At 43.2% G+C, this 17,253-nt stretch overlaps 1 protein-coding gene across 6 annotated transcripts in view; it reads left to right on the plus strand.

Moving 5' to 3' along the window:
- NISCH (nischarin) overlaps positions 1-14,151 on the plus strand; it is a 31,997-nt gene extending 17,846 nt beyond the window's left edge. The window contains exons 12-21 of one of the 6 annotated variants that reach the window (XM_042885403.1): positions 497-610; positions 1,420-1,528; positions 5,232-5,353; positions 6,172-6,215; positions 6,695-8,008; positions 8,408-8,582; positions 9,721-9,874; positions 10,447-10,575; positions 11,424-11,585; positions 12,765-14,151. In XM_042885403.1, coding sequence (XP_042741337.1) covers positions 497-610; positions 1,420-1,528; positions 5,232-5,353; positions 6,172-6,215; positions 6,695-8,008; positions 8,408-8,582; positions 9,721-9,874; positions 10,447-10,575; positions 11,424-11,585; positions 12,765-13,393 — 2,952 coding nt within the window. In that variant the 3' untranslated portion in view covers positions 13,394-14,151. The other 5 variants (XM_042885404.1, XM_042885405.1, XM_042885406.1 and 2 more) reach the window with 5 other exon arrangements.
- Positions 14,152-17,253: the final 3,102 nt, after the last annotated feature.

The following is a 17,253-nucleotide window of genomic DNA, read 5'->3' on the forward strand; positions in this document are numbered from 1 at the left end:
TTAAGGTTGAAAAAGACCCCTAAGATCATCAAGTCCAGATGTGAGCCCATTAGTGCAGTGCCTGCTAAACCATGTCTGTAAGTGTCACATCCCCTTAAAGTCTCCTCCAACTCAAGCCATTGTGTGATTCTCTGAGTCTAAAATCCAATGGGATTTTAGTGTGAATTGGAAAAGGTCTTCAGAGAACGAAAGAATGCTGCTGTTATTCTACCACACTCCTCGCTCCTGGATCTGAATGGAACTTTGTCTTCAGTGGATTAAAAACCATTATGTTGAAATGGTTGTGCTAAAAGGGTACTGAAGAAGCTTAACCATTTGAGTTTACATTAAATTCGTGTCAGCTTGGAGCAAGGTCAAATGTGAGAAATTTTTTTTGCATCTAATGTTTACTAAGATGCACATAGTTTCTATTAGGCTGAGATATCTTTCTACTATTAAAACACATTGTAGTACTGCTTTGGTTTTAGATATTTTGGATATTTTTGATCTTTTCCAGGTCTGTTTGGATAACGTTGTTACTACAGAGAAGGAACTCGACACTGTCGAAGTTCTAAAAGCTATACAAAAATCAAAGGAGGTGAAGTACAAACTGAGCAACTCTGATAAAAAGGTGAGTTTGAGCAGTGCTGAGAGGAGCAAATAAAATGTGCTGCTTAGCTTAGGATGTGTTTTAAACTTACAAAGACTTCTACAAATTAGGTCAGAGGGGAACGCATTCAAGTTTCCTGCAGCTTTTGAGTTCTTACTTTCTTTGCTTTGTGCTTTAATGCTGTTATGAACTTGTGATGTTGCCTCTTAGTTTTCATTGTAACTTCAGTAATTGTGACCTTCCTTTTTATGTTGATCTGGGAGAGAGGAAGTGGGAGGAAATGACAGGATGGCTTAATAGTGCTTGCAGTGAATGTGCAGATGGCCATAAGTTGATTTTACACTCAGACAAGTAGAGATCTTGCAAAGGTGTAATTTCACTGCTTTTGCTGATGGGTACTAAAATGACATTCTGATGTTCTTGTGGGTGCTTAGAGGTGGAAAAGAATCAAGAACCTGAATCCTGTTTACTTTCTCACACATTTGTGTGCTGTGTAGCTAGTCAATCTTGTTTTGGTGTTACAACAGAACATACTCTGTCCTTGCAGTGGAATTCCCATTTTTATTCCCTTATGGTTTGTAAAACTTGCTGTTGATTTCGTCAGGAAATAGTGTTGAAAATTACTTTCAAATGATTTCTTAGTGGAATTCTGCTAAGAATGTGAGTCACAAACTTCATTGGATGTGACAGAAGGTCACAAAAAAGCTGACGCTGTCTTGCTTTTGCTAAAATTGGATAAGCTTGTGTAGACTTGTTTTAGTTCCAGTTCTAGTGTGTCCTGTGTAGTTGTTTCAGTTTTTTCTTTAATCACTGCATACTTTCTTTATTAGATCAGTGAGGACTTCAGGCTCACTGCTGCCAGTTCCAAATCAAACTGTTCTTCCCTTACTGTTCGTCCTTCCTCTCCCTCTCTGCCTCGTCCTGTCAGCTCCAGCCAAGGTAATCATGTATGTATCGTGCTGCTGGGCTGAGCCTCTTGGTTCTGCTTTTTTGAGCTGCATTGATATACATGAATATTATATGCATGGATGTAGGGCTTACAATGAAGGAGAAAAGCTTGGTAGTGTTGGCTTAGAAGTTGAAAGTTGTGTGCGAGTCATTGAAGTCGACCTGTTTGCTGCAGTGCTGTTCACCTGTACTGGAAGTTTGGGTTCAGGATGTTTTACCATATCATTATAAAGAAATCAGAGGAGGTCTTTCTTGCACTTCAGATATGTCCTAGATTCTTAATGGAAAAACTGACACATGTAGGCACGTTCTGAAATTGCTTATCTTAGCTGTGCTTGGTCTGCAAAATGACAGTTGAAGGAGCTTCCCCCCCACCCCCAAAGGGCTGCATTTCATCAGTCAGCTTAAGGGAAGACAGAAAAAGGAAAAAGTAGAGAAAAGGCTGTTGTGGGAGCAGCAGTGCAGGCCTGTGATTTCAGCCCTTCTGTAGGGCTTCAGCACCTGCTCACATTACCTGAAAATGGCTTCTGCTGTCTCTTTTGAAAAGAGATTCCTTTTGCATTGAACAGCTTGGTTGGGGAGGGGTGTGGAGGAAATCACTTGCTTGACTTGTGCAGTCAGTAGAGCTTTCGTAGTTCACTCCACAAATACTTTTCTTTTTTACAGTGTTTGACTTAAGGACAAATAACTTAAAACAGGTGCAGATTTAGTTGTTACTTCTGCACTTTATTTGCCTCTGTAACTATTCTTGGTAATTTTTCATTTGCAGATAAAATGCTGGCAGTTCTTCAGAATTGTGTGTGGGAAGTACTTAAGGATAACGTGGAGTCAGTAGCAGTTGGGCAAGATCTTTGAAGGTCCTTTCCAACTGAACTATTCAGTGCTTGCTGTGATGTAGTAAGCAGTTAAGCCACAGGGATGAGACAGTTTCCCTGTGTAATGGCCTGCTGTTCTATGCAGGGCTCACTGTAAACATACACAAGCAACAGCTGTGATGGTCTCAGAATTGCTGCTCAGTTGTCCTTTTCTGTGCCAGCTGATGTTTAAGAGCAAATGAGTGCACAGATGGGGAGGAACATCTTCCTCTTTCAAATTTTTCATACAAAAACTTGTATAGGATTTCCAGGTGTGTCTTTTTTGGATTTTTTTTTTTTAACTACAGTCTTCTTCATGAGGCTCCTTTAGTAAAACCTTGGGGAAGGCTGCTGTAAGTGGTGGGAAAATAAATGAGGACCGGGGCAGGTCATTTTTCAATAGCACAGATTTACTATTTTCTGCATATTTACCCAGCAAGAGGTGCTTTTGAAAACGTGACTTTGAGATCAGTTGAGAAATTCTGAAATGTGCTCAGCAATGAGTTTAACTGTTAGACCTTCAGTCATGAATGATAGAATTCATTTCCTGAAATACTGCTTCTATGAATTGTTTTCCCTGCAGTTTTTTTAGACCCCTTCTGTTTCCGTAAAATATAATTCAAATTAAATGCCACTGGCAAATGGCTTGTGGACAAAGATGAAATATTAATATAGGAAATAGAAAACAAAAAAGCAATGTTCTGCTTTTCCTGTCAGTTTGAATTTCCTTCTTGCTAATGCAAAGCAATGCTTTGTTCAAGTAATAAACACATTCTGTCTTTTTCTATACGACCTGCTAAACCTTGCCATCGATCCAGAAAGACACGTGCAGGAGTTCTTATGTCTGGAAGCACAAATCAACTCTAATTCTGCTGGTTTTATTTGCTCACTTGAGTTCTTGAGCTGGTTGGCTCAGTGGTAATACTGAAAAATGATTTTCCATGTTGCTTCAGTGTAGTACTGCAAAAAGTGTTCCTTTATATCCACTAATGATAAGCTTACTGATACTCAACTCTGAACCCCTCAAAAAGTATCTTGAGTAGGGTGGTGCAATAAGTTTTGAATGCCCTTGGAGCGTGGTTAACTTTCTGAAGGATTGATACAGGTACTGATTCTCTTCTTGAAGCTTTCAGAAATGTGAGGAAATGCTGAAAAGTTGATGAAAAAATGCTTTGCTGCAGTTGTTGCAAGCAGAGCAATTGTCTGTGAAAAAGCTTGCTTCTGACAGAACTATTTCTATTACAACTAAGTCATGTTAAGAGCTCTTACACCTGATCATAGAATCAGATAATACCTTGGCTTGGAGGGGACCTCAAAGATTGAGTTCCAACTCCCTGCCACAGGCAGGGTTGCCAGCTGCTAGATCAGATACTAGACCAAGCTCACCAGGGCCCCATCCAACCTGGCTGTAAACATCTCCATGGTTTGAACATCTGCAGCCTCTCTGGGCTGCCTGTTCCAGCACCTCACCACTCTCTCATTAAAAACTTGTCCCTGGCATCTAATCTGCGTCTCCTTTGCTTTTGTTTAAAACCATTCCCCCTTGTCCAGTCACTATCTACCCATGTATAAAGTTGATTTCCCTCGTGTATCTAAACTCCCCTTAAATACTGGAAGGCTGCCATGAGGTCTCCCTGCAGCCTTCTCTTCTCCAGGCTGAACAAGCCCAGCTCTCTCAGCCTGTCTTTATGGGAGAGGTGCTCCAGCCCTCTGAGCATCCTTGCGGCCTCCTCTGGACCCTCCCCAAAAGCTCCACATCTTTCCTGAGTTGGGGGCCCCAGACTTGCATGCAGTACTCCAGATGAGGCCTCACAAGTGCAGAGCAGAGGGGAACAATCACCTCTGTCACCCTGCTGGCCATCCCTCTTCTGATGAAAGCCAGGATAGCATTGGCCTTCTGAGCTGCAAGCACACAACACTGCTGGCTCATGTTCAGTTTCCTATCAACTAGGACTCCTAAGTCCTTCTCAGCAGGGCTACTCTCAAGGAGTTTTCTCATAGTTTGTATGCATATCTGGGATTAGCTCAACCCAAGTGCAAGACCTTGCGTGTTGCTTTGCTGAATCTGATTAGGTACACAAGGGTCCAACTTCAGAGAGACCTTGATCAGCTCAGGATGGCATCCATTCTTTCTGCTGTCTCAACTGCACAGCTCAGGTTGGTGTCATCAGCAAACTTGCTGAGAGTGCATTTGATCCCATCATGTTGCTGATAAAGGTGTTAAAGAGTACTAGCACCAAGAGGAGCTCCCAGGGGACACTGCTCATTACAGGCTTCCTGGATGTAGTGACATTGACCACAACCTACCTTCCAAGCATTTCATTACCCACCAAGTAGTCCACCCTTCAAATTCATGTCTCTCCAAGTTGGAGACGGGGATGTGATAGGGAACTGTGTCAAAGCCTTGCACAAGACCAGATAGAAGACATCAGTTGCCTGCCTTGTCTTGCTCCATGACTGAACACCACCACGTTGGTCAGGCACAGCCCTCCCTTGGTGAAACCATGCTGACTGTCTGGGATCACATGCTCATCTCTCATGTGCCTTAACACGTCTTCCAGGAGGATCTGTTCCATGATCTTCTCAGGCGCAGATGTTGAGCTTTAAATTGTCAGCAGTCTTTAACACAACTTTGCACTTAAAGATGCTCCTGTGGTTCAGATAAAATTCTATTTTCTTCTGTCCTATTATGTGAAGACATCATTTAGCTTTAATAATTTATAGTTTATGATAAAGTATGATAATTGTGCAACTTTTATTCCACTTATTTGGCAGATAATGTTGTGCTTTAGTTTTGGTTTTACTGCAGTAGTTTTAAGAGCAATTTGTGTTTGTTGTAGAAATAGTTTGTGAAGAAACAGTCCTAGCAAGCAGTTTACTGCAATTCAATGCATCGACTCCTACAGACCATACAGTTCCCCAGAGATGCTCTGAAATACCAGATTCAAGATGTAAAAATCAGGTAATTGCAATTCTTTATTTGATGGTATTTTAAGTCTTTTTGCAAGCTTTTCTGATAGTAGACTTCTTTTATCAAAGTAATCTGTAGCACAGCTATCTTGATTCCTCTTCAGGAAATGAGGCAGGGCAAGACCTTGGGGGAGTGTCCTCCTTTGCCACCGCTGTGATTAGTCTTTGTCAAGTTCCTTTACCTTTTGCTTCACTTTGTGGTAGTTCAGTAGCTTTTAATTTGTAGTGTGCTGAAATAATACCTATGGGCCGCAGTTTGGATCTGTTCTAAAATCAGCAGCAGAGTCCATTCTTTTTCTACTTTAAAAGAATGTCCAAATTAAATTAGAAAAGGTTGTGTTCTAGGATCCTCACAGCAGAGCTCAGCTGCCCACGACCATGGCAATCAGGACTTCACAGTGAATTTGCTAGTTCTAAAAAGCTGGAGCCTAGCACAGAATCACAGAATGCCCTGGGTTGCAAAGGAGCACAGTGCTCATCCAGTTCCAACCCCCTGCTGTGTGCAGGTCACCAACCAGCAGCCCAGGCTGCCCAGAGCCACAGCCAGCCTGGCCTTGAATGCCTGCAGGGATGGGGCATCCACAGCCTCCTTGGGCAGCCTGTGCCAGTGCCTCACCACCCTCTGGGTGAAAAACTTCTTCCTGATATCCAACCTAAACCTCCCCTGTCTCAGTTTAACACCTTTCCCCGTTGTCCTGTCACCATCCACACTCATAAACAGTCGTACCATTAACTTTGCTTTTCGTGCCTGCTGCAGTCTGGCAGCCATAAGTAGTTGGTAGGTTTCTGATGTTTTCTTCCTCTCCTCAGGCACCTGTCTCTCTACTGGAGTATGGAAGAGGTGGTAATATGTGGTAAGCTGTATATAAGTTTTGGTTTCAATCCTCCTTAGCTTTGTGGTAACAATGCATTTTTAAAATGTGGCTTTCATGGCAGAACTGTCTTTCACTGCATGCTGCAGCTGTTTTTTGAACCAAAAGTGATTTCATGTGTATCGTGGTTCTTAGCCTTTAAGCTCTGAAATGGAGTTGGGAGTTTGAAAAAACAGCAATAGCTGTATTGTAAACTGCTTTAACTTGTGGGATATACTTATTGGAGGTGGGAAATGGAGGATGAATGACAATTTTAGTCAAATTCTGTCTGTCAGATTGCACATTGCAAGCCTTTAATACCAGTGGCTGTATGCTTTACAAGGATGTTCTAAAGTATGTGCTGACTTTAGTAACAAGAGTAAACCTCAGAGCTCTGACAAGCAGCACCATCAACTGTAGATAGCCATAGCTGGTTTTAAGCTCATGTTTGTACTTACTGTGACGTATTGTCTCTTTTGAAGTTTGGATCATTCAGAGGAAGAATGCTGTACAGTGCCTGACCCCAGTAACACTGTCATCTTGCCTTTTAATTGCATGTCGTACACTGCCACAAACCAGGATTTTACCCAGCACCTTTCTGCCTTGATAGCACAGACTGTGCAGAGGACACCCCCCTCCTTTATAGAGAATAAAGGAAGCCTTCCAGCCAGTTCCAGAACCACAGACAAAGAAGATGGATATTTTGAAATGGGACTTCATGAAGGAGATCAGACTCTTGAGTTCAGTGCTTCACAGACTCAGTCAGCTGACAACGCAGCAGTGAAGAGCATCAGCATAGTCAAAATTCTCTGGAGTTTTTCTATTCATATTCATAAGGAAGTCAGGCAATTTGCTTCCTGTTTAGTTTTGACGGATGATTTTCTAGCTGTGTTTGAGATTCCTCCTCAGGAACTGAGGGGAAGCTGCCAGCATATCCCTTCTGCTTTGAAATTAATGCTGTGTTTTCCATATGCTGACCTAACGGAGTTTGGTTTCCTCATGCCAGAAATCTGTTTAGCGCTGAAGCTGAGAAACAGTGATAACTGCTTGTTTGTTGTTTCAGACTCCCAGAATCTTCAAGACTTTTATTCCTGTTTGCACACTTGTCATTCTCAACACTGCACGCCAGTGTCACCCATCTCCACAACATACTGTGGAAGTGCAAACCTCCAAGAGTTTCTTGGTCAGCTTATGGAATTGAATTGCATTTCGCCAGAGGATGTGGAGATCAAAGGCTGTTTTCCAACCTACCTTGTTTATGGGAATAAAACCAGCGCTCAGAAAACCTTGCATCAGCCAGAGTCAGCTGGCAGTAACAAAACATGGTCAAAACATGATTTGTGCTCTGCACTTTATTCTTCAATGCATAAATCTCCTGACTCGTGTCCCTGTGTGCTCCATCCCTGCTGGCTGTTTCTAACACCACAACATTTGTACATAATAAAGGTGGATTTCAGTGTACTGCCAAGTAAATTGATAGCCGCCGGAGACTTGAGAAGTGTTCTTAAACTGAATAGTGTTCCATTAGCATCAGTGGTGCTGCATCCAACCCGTGGGTCCATCCAGCAGAAAGGTTCATTTTTGGATGGGCACGTGCTGGAGCTGCTTGTTGGATACAGATTTGTTACAGCAGTGTTTGTTCTACCTCATGAGAAATTCCACTTCTTAAGAGTCTACAGCCTTCTGAGGACACTGCTGAAGAGCGTTAAGACTATTATCATCTTCAAAGCTTCAAACAAATCAGATGCTGCAAGAAATCACGCCTTGGAGTCAAACAGACATGGTCAGTCAGCAAGGTAACGCCTCCTGTGAAAGGTTTGTTGCACAGCCTCTAAGTGAATGCGGCCTAGCCACTGCTGGCACTTGTCATTGTAATTGTTTTTGGCCTGGAGAGCTGATGAAGTGTATTTTCATTCTGCTGGTCTTTGTGTGAATGGTTATCCTGGACTTGATCTTGTCCAGGTACAGTTTCCTTATTGTTTAATGGTTGCAGCTTAAAATGTATTTTCTTATGGAAGGAGGCTTCATATTTCATGTGCTTGCAGGCTGATGATGTGACAGAATAGACAGCAATGCTCAAGATGTTTCATTTTTATTAAGAATAGAAGTTGCCTATTCATAGTTGTTAGATAGTGGAAGAGCTGTAGATTTGCTTAAATTTTGATCTTGTTTTCTGGATCTTGTCTGTCTCCTAGCTTTTACAAGCCTCATCTGACTCTGTCATCTTTATATCCATCTGAATTTCTTATTCAGAAGATTACAGAAGATAACCAGATTCCAGTTCACCTTCATGCTTCTGTGTCTCTGCAGTATGTGGCTGGGCTTAAAGGAAATGCCCTAGTTGAATTCTTCCATGGCAACATTGCAGAGGTATTGCACCTAGCCTGGCTATGTGAAAATATGCTTATGACCTTTCAGTATTAGATATTTAAAAACTAACATAACAAACTCAATTAAAAAAAAAAAGCAACAACGCTGTTCTAATCAAATGTAGGTTATCCCAGACCAGAAAGTATTTTGATGAAACACTTGTGCAAATGGCTGTCACTGCTGCAGTAATTGTGCTGGCAGGCGTATTTTGCCTTCAGGATGCGTGGTGCACAGCAGGAGGATCTCATGTATGTTCTAATGTATGTCTTGAGAAGGTGATTGCTCCGAGAACGTTCCCATTTTTCTTTTAAAGTGATGAAATGGAAGAGTCACTGGAATGGAATTATATTTTGACACAGTGCCTGGCTAAATTGATGTCCTGACTGTGAGCATGATGTGAATACAACACAGCATGTTGTGTGGCTGTGGGCACTCCAGAAACAAGATCTGTAATTCAGAAATGAAGTGTAGAGCTTCTAACCTAAATTCATTAGCTGGCTGCAGTTGTTGACGATTGGCATTTGAAGTAGTAGAAGACTACATTCCTGCTGCAGACAGCAATAGAAAAGCTTATTAAGAAAGTCACTTTTTAATTACCTGACTCCTTTCCCAGTCTCTTAAAGCAGGCAGTTTTTAAGCGTGCTTGTCTCTGCACCATGAGGATTTGATGAGGAAAAGGAATGGAGCTGGGTTACTATGGAAGCTGCACAGCAAGAAAAGGAGCTACAGGGATGAGCTGTGCTTCCATCCCTCTTAAGGATCTTTGTATCCAAGCACTGAGTAGCATGTGAAGGCTTGATAACCTTGAGGTGCAGGAAGCACTACTCATCTGTAGAATTACCTTCAGTGTCTCTTTTAGAAAGTCTCTCGTGCAGTCAATGTTTTTCTTTTCTTTCTGCCCAGAAGTGGGGAATCATTAGACCACGGCAGAAACCATTTTCTCTCTAAAACAAAGGCATTTTCAGCAGATATCTACCATAGCTTCGGTTAGCAGATAAACTTCTGCTCTGATTGTAACATATTGCGCCATTTCAAATTTTGAAACAGGTTTCCTAGCCATCTCAACCTGCGTGTGAGGCGATGAAGCTGTCTGAAAGATCAGTGTGAAGTTATTTGCTAAATACTGTTTACGTCTTAGGTGGAGAATGAAGAGTTGAGGCACCTCATGTGGTCTTCAGTTCTGTTTTACAAAACTCCCAGTGTGGAAGTGATGGCTTGTGTGCTTCTCTCAACAAAGGCTATTTACTTCCTGTTGGATGATACTTTCAATCATGCTGATGAGCATCAGTCAGGTAAGGCAGCTGTTAGCTTTGATCCCCTGGTGAGATTACAGGCTTAATCTGCGTCCACTCTTTGTATGGAGCTTACCAGACTTGGCTGATACTCCTGGCTGAGGACGAGTGGCACAGTGTGCCCTATGCAAAGTGCTTTTATCTTTAAAAAGAGGCTTTTATCCTTAAAAAAAAAAAGTCAGCTTTGGGGTTTTGAGTCACAGCTCTTTCTCAAACCTTTTTGTGCCTTCGTGTCCAGGCTTCTTTCAGGTGTCACTTGATAGTCTTCAGCTGAGCAGTTAAGGAGCCTGTCCCCAAGTAAAATGGCAAATGAAGGATAATGAGAATTACTGTATTGTAGTCATGGTAGTGGTTCCCAAGTGTTATCTGTACTGATAAGTGAGACCTGCTGATTTGAATTGCTGTGGTTCTTCAGGAAACACCCTTTGCTAAGAGACTGGATGCTTGGAAATTAGCTGCTGTTCTACCTTCCTTATTTACCTGTGATTTTTTTTTTCCTGAAAATTACAATTACAGTCATGGAAAGAAGTGAAATTAATCTTTTTCACTTGACTTTACTGTATGTTCAACAGATTTTTGGAACCAAGAAAACTCAGAATGTGAAAATAACTCTTTCCACCTCTCTTGCTGCCTTGTGCTAAAGCTGAATGATCTGCAGTCAGTAAATGTTGGCCTGTTTGACCAATACTTCAGAATTACTGGTATGTGTTATGCTTTAAGTTCTTCCTTTTCCATATCTTGCCTGGATGGATTATTACCTTTGAGATGGAAGTGTTATTTTCACTTCATTTTCTGAAAAGGAATTATGCTGATGGTGCTGTATGAGTAGGCTTGCAACATCCTGTAGTTCAGGAACTACAGGAATCTTTATCTTGAAATTCTTTAATTATCCTGACTTAATGACAGATTAAAAGGAATTCCGAGGACTGTCTTGTTGCTTTGAGGCTTTGGCTTGCATTAAACTATAGGATATTGCCCACAGTGCAAAATGCATAGTTGGTGGCTGACTTTTTGGGATGAAAAATAAGGTGATGAGCTTCCAGGATTGAGGATGCCAACTTAATTTTTAGTTGAAGTGACACAGGTGTGTTTTCAGGGCTGTATTACTTCACCCTAGAGTCCCACTTCCTGTGAGTCATACATTTGTGTTCTGAAATACCTTTCCAGTTTTGTTAAGACCTTGTGAAAATGTGTTTAAAGTTAGCTTATGTATGGCCAGCATACAAAGGGAGAGATCTTAGAGGAAAAAAAATGGCCTTCATAAATTGTAACAACATAAGGATGAGCCTGTGGAGCACTGGTCAAACCTAAATCCTAAGTGTACATCATTTTAAACCAAAAGAATTCATATTCTTGTTTTCTAGAGCTTGTGAGAGTTGTCCTTTTCCAAGGATTGGAAGATTTTGTATTCACAAAACTATTCCATGATGCCTATTTTCAGGAGAAAAATTGCTTACAAGACATATTTTAAGACAGCTGCTTGTTGGTGAAGAGGTTGTGGTAATTCCCCATATGAATGTATGAATGGTTGATGTGGTCTTCTGTTCAGGACAGTCTGCAGATCACATAGTCGCCTGCCTGACGAGAGACAGTTACAACACTCACGCCTTCATGCAGCAGCTGATGGCAGTCCTGTCGTTGCTCGCACGCACACCTTCACCAGAACCAATAGATAAAGACTTCTACTCTGAATTTGGGAGTAAAACCACTGGTAAGTATCCTTCCTACATGGCTGGGGCTGTTCAGGCTTCGTGCTGAGAGCATCTTCCGAAGTGCAGCGATTAAAAGCCTTCAGGGGAGGTGCATGTGTCAGTTGATTCCCATTTGTTCCTGATGCTTCATTCAAACTCCTTTACCTTAATCGTTATCTTAAATGTGCCTTATGTGAGAAGAATTGCTAAACATAAGCAGTCTTGCACATGTAAAGTTTGGTTGCCTCTTTTGCCTAGGTAAAACTGCATTTCCTATGCAGTGTTTTGGAGAGTGGAGTAGTTCAGCTCTCACTGCGTGTTTCAACCTCTAAAAGCCTTGTAAGTCTGTCAGCAAGGGAACAGTGAATACAGCCTGAAAACTGTTCTCCTTGTTTGGTCAGATGAAGTAATTCTGTCATTCTGAAGCAACGTACTGAAGTAAAAACCAGACCTCCATAAGGAGCATTAAGTTCGGTTCCAATGTAAGGTGAAACTTCTTTGCTCACGATTCTGACCGAAGATCACAAAATAAAGCGACTTCTTCCTGAAGAATGATTGTTATTGTAACTCCTTTTTGGTGTGTAAATCCAAAAAGTGCAAGGTCTGATGGCAGGAGTCACCCCATTCCTTGCACCAGCTGATTTATGTGAAGAAAGCAGGTAGCCTTCCTTCAAGGAAGGGACTTCAAAGGAGAAAGGGACGGCAGTATTTCCTCCTGCCACTCCAGAACTCAACCCCAAAGCTGTCAGATGTGCTCATTAATCAGGGATATAAAAGCAGTTCTTGCAGGAGCACTTTCTTCTTTTTTAATTCTGCTTCCAAGAAGTAGAAAACTTGTGTCCAGTGGTACGGTGATGCCTTCAGTCAATTTGGAACTAGGGAGTGGTAAGGAGGAGGCTGAGGAACTCAGCTGGTAGGAAGATGGATAGCATGATACACGAGTTCAGTTTTATTTCCTTCTGTCTGTTCTACTGTCACCAGAACTAGTTGTGGTGAGAGCTGTAGGTAGGTAATGCACAACAGACTCCAGTAAATACCTGCAATCCAAATAAAATGATTCCAGTATGTCAAAGTAAAACTACACATGCATACAAATGTAAACTTGACTTCCAGATGCAGCCAACAGCCAAACGTTGTTGCTTATCCTTAAAGTATTGTATATTACTAAGCTTTATTAGAACATATTATTATTCTTGCAGGAAAAATGGAGAATTATGAACTGATTCACTCTAGCAGAGTAAAATTTATTTATCCAAATGAAGAGGAGATTGGGGACCTTGCTTTTCTAGTGGCAGAGAAGATGGATGGCTTAACTCAGCTCCGGTCTCTCCATATCCTCCTTTATGTGTTGGCGTTTCAAGTCAGTCCTGTGGAAGGATCTGCCCAAAACACTAGTCCACTTCAACCTAAAACACTAATACTAACCAGCTCCGATTTGTTCCTCTTTGATGAAGATTATATCTGTTATCCACTGCCTGAATTTGCTAAGGAGCCTCCAAAGAGAGACAAGTATCGGCTCGCGGACGGCAGACGAATCCGGGACTTGGACAGAGTACTTATGGGTTACCAAACGTATCCACAGGCCCTTACATTTGTGTTTGATGATGTTCAGAATCAGAACCTGATGCAGAACTTAGCGCTGAATCACTTTGGAGATGCTGACGGTGCCCCAAAGGGAAATGCTAAACAAGAAGGCATCAGGAACAGAGAGATCCAGTGGTACATCTTTATTCCAAGTGCAGAAAGTCGAGAGAGGTTAATTTCATTGCTTGCAAGACAGTGGGAAATATTGTGTGGTAGGGAACTGCCTTTGGAACTCACTGGGTAACTCGTGCCCAGCTCGGTGACTGCAGTGTCTGTTCTCAAGTGAAGCACAGCGTTTCAAAGAGCGCCTGTCAAGTTCTGTCACTTCAGTAAGGAGCTGAACTGGACTCCTGTGCTTCCTAGGGCACTGCACAGTCCGTGCGACCGCTCTGAGGTGTGAGCTGGAGGTTGGACTTTTTGTGAAGTCTGCTTTTTATGCAGTAGCATATAGTGACAAAATTCATGAGACATCCTGGGAAACTGTATGGAAAAAATCAAGGAGTCAACACTAGATATGCTGTCTTCTAGGGCTGTTGAGGTTTCTGCTGATTTTACTGTATATATCAGTCTTGCTATTCTATACAAATTCCAATGTGTAAATAATGGTAAATGCTTGTGTATGTTCCAGTGCAATGGTATTTGTACAAGATGTATTTTGGGTATGCTGCTAACGCTTATTATTTAATGACCTTTGTTTTATGTATTTCTTCCATTCTAAGGCCAAATGTAATGATTTGCTGCCAATCACGAGCCTGGCAGCAAAATCTCCGGCACAAGCAGGCGACACTTTTTCCATACAGAGTTTGTTTCATGCACATTCTTTTGTTTAGCACAGGAGAAAGGATTGCCTGTCAAAGTTTGCTCAGTATATGGCCTTGAAAGTGGAAATAACCAAGATGACTATAAAACTATTTTGTCAGCAAATAATGAGTTTGTATCACTGAACACCCAGTCTTTCTTTTGCCTATTTTGTCAATACAAATAAAGTGTAATTTGACAGTTGTCTCTTGGCCTTGTCTTAATTCAAGTATATCTTGTTTGCAGGATACTCCGTGTACAGTTCAGTGGTGCATTTTGTTCCTGGAGTGTATTATAAAGGATGAAATAAGGGACAAAGGAAAAGAAAATGGTTTCTACTGTAGCAAGTGTGTAATGGTTCCCAAATGCTGTTGAGTTGTGGAAACAGAATCTGCAGCCTCTGAACACAGTGTAAAGGGATTCATGTTGGGTTTTGTCACAGGCAGGGATTTGCTTTCCAAGCTGGCGGTCATCCTTAACCTGAGGTGTTTGTATGCCCAGCAAGTTTCAGCCTCCTGTGACAGTATAACAGAAAAAAGTCCCTACTCAGAGTTTGTCTTTGTATAATGAGACTTCAATGTTTCATTATATTACATTTGCAGGAAGTAAAAGATGAACTGCTCTGAAATATACGCAACCAGCTGATGCTGCTTAAAACTGTCTTCTAAAATATAAAAAAGCAGGTTGGAATGCACCTCTGGAGCTTGGGACAGGGCATCCTTCCAACAGGTTCCTCAGAGCCTTCTCCAAAGTTGTGAGCATCTCTCTCATTCTATGGAGCATTTCTCCCTACTAATAGGGAGTTGGGCTGTGCTCTGTAGGGGCTGTGCTCTGTAGGGTCTGCATGCAGGAATGTTGCAGCCAGTGCAAGAATGACAACAAAGTAAGCAGCCAAAGTCAAAAATTGTATGGTGGGATGCTGTGGAGCTCCATGATAACCACAGCATTGCTCATCTGCTGCTATCCTGTGTTTATTAGAGGAAGCCCTGCCACTCCTGGGCTTAGCCTGAGCTGAATGGTTACAGTAGAGTGTGATTACTATAAACTGTATTTTCCTCTCTTTTAAAGAATGTCTTCTGTTACCTAAAATACCAAGTGTACATATATATATTTAAGCTCAACCGTAATTAGGTAGAAAAAGCTTTGCAATTAAAAAAAGGAAGTAGGTATAATTAAGCTCAGGTCTTAATTATTTCTCCACTAACACTCTTAATTGGTTGGTACGATTGTTTTAGATAATAGTCAAGAGGATTCTTTGGCAAGTATTAATTGCACGTGCTTGAGAATGTAGCAGATGAACAGATGTGCAACGTGGCTGCTGGCTGCCCAACCTGCTGCCTTGCCTGGGCTGCACTGAGTGAAGAGGAGTTGTCCTGGGCTGCATATACGTTATATAATGGCTATGTTATAGAAGTTACTAAGCAATTTTAGATACATTTTTCTTTTAAACGTTATAATGATAATAAAAAAGTATATAATAGTGGGATATTTGTCCTTGTTTTAGTGAACCAAACACAACAGTCTGGATCAATGGGAGCTCACTAAGAACTGCACCCACTTCCAAGGTGTTCAGCAGAGATTTTTGATGATCATAGAATCACAGAATGCCCTGGATTAAAAAGGAGCACAATGCTCATCCAGTTCCAACCCCCTGCTGTGTGCAGGTCGCCAACCAGCAGCCCAGGCTGCCCAGAGCCACAGCCAGCCTGGCCTTGAATGCCTGCAGGGATGGGGCATCCACAGCCTCCTTGGCAACCTGTTCCAGTGCCTCACCACCTCTGGGTGAAAAACTTCCTCCTCATATCCGACCTAAACCTCCCTGTCTCAGTTTAACACCATTCCCCCTTGTCCTGTCACCATCCACCCTCACAAACAGCCGTTCCCCCTCCTGTTTACATGCTCCCTTCAAGTACTGAAGGCCACAAGTTCTCCCTGGAGCCTTTTCCTCTCCAAACCAAAAAAGCCCAGTTCCCTCAACCTTTCGTCACAGCAGAGCTGCTCCAGCCCTCTGCTCATCTCAGTGCCTCCTCTGGCCCCGCTCCCAGAGCTCCACGTCCTTCCTGTGCTGGGGGCCCCAGGCCTGGACGCAGCGCTGCAGATGGGGCCTCACAAGAGCCGAGCAGAGGGGGACGATCACCTCCCTCTCCCTGCTGGCTGCCCCTTTTTCATGCAGCCCAGCACACAGCTGGCCTTCTGGGCTGCAGGCGCACACTGCTGCCTCATGGCCAGCTTCTCATCCGCCAGGACCCCCAGGTCCTTCTCTGCAGGGCTGCTTCCAGGAGATCTTCCTCCAGTTTGTATAAACACCTGGGACTGCCCCAACCCAGTGCCCTGCACTTGGCCCTATTGAACATCTTTATGTTCTCATGGACTCACTCCTCCAGCCTGGCCACGTCCCTCTGGTTGGCTTCCATTCCTTCCAATGTATCGACTGCACCGCTCAGATTGGTGTCATCCACAAACTTGTTGAGGGTGCCCTCGATGCCACTGTCTGTCATTGAAGATGTTGAAGAGCACCAGATGTAGATGACACCCATTGCCCTTCCACATCCACCAGAGCAGTCGCTCTATCACAGAAGTCCACCAGATTAACACGAGAGGTTGTATTCTACACAGTAGAGGTTTTGACCCCCTAATAAAGTTTTGGAACGTAAATGAAGCTTTTGCCAAACAAATGAGCACCTGGGAAAAAAAAACAAGTTCTCCTCACTCCATATAACTATTTGAAAGGAGACTGAAGTGAGGTGGAGGTCGGCCTCTTCTCCCAGGTAGCAGCACTGGAAGGAGTGGGAATGGCCTCCAGTTGCACCAGGGGATCCCCGTTGGATCTGAGGAAGAACGTCTTTGCTGAAAGAGCGGTCGGGCACTGGCACAGCTGCATGGGGAGCTGGGGGAGTCAGCGCCCATGGAGGCGTCCCAGAACCGTGGGGATGTGGCACTGAGGGCCGTGGGCAGGTGGGGGGTAGACGGTGGGACCTGGGGATCTTAGAGGTCTTTGCCAACCACCGAGACGCTGTGATTCTGTGAATCGAGTCATTTATTGTAGTGAGAGGTAATGAGCAGCAAGCAACAAAAAGTCACGGGAACAGCTGAACACTCGATTGGGATACTGCTGGAGCCACAGGCCCGGCAGCACTCAGGTGGGGCCAGGAGGGTGGACGTGTCGCCCAGTGCCTTCAGCAGCACCAACACGCCGGGTTCCAGCGGCGCTGCGTCCGGCACTGGGCCCCTCACCCTGCGCTGGCTGCAAGAGCCTCCACCCTGCTGCCTGGGTGCCCTCAGCCCCGGTGAGGTGTGATGGCATCA

The sequence above is a fragment of the Lagopus leucura genome, unplaced genomic scaffold, assembly GCF_019238085.1.
Source record: "Lagopus leucura isolate 7727_CA_CO unplaced genomic scaffold, USGS_WTPT01 Super-Scaffold_100050, whole genome shotgun sequence".
NCBI lineage: Eukaryota > Metazoa > Chordata > Aves > Galliformes > Phasianidae > Lagopus > Lagopus leucura.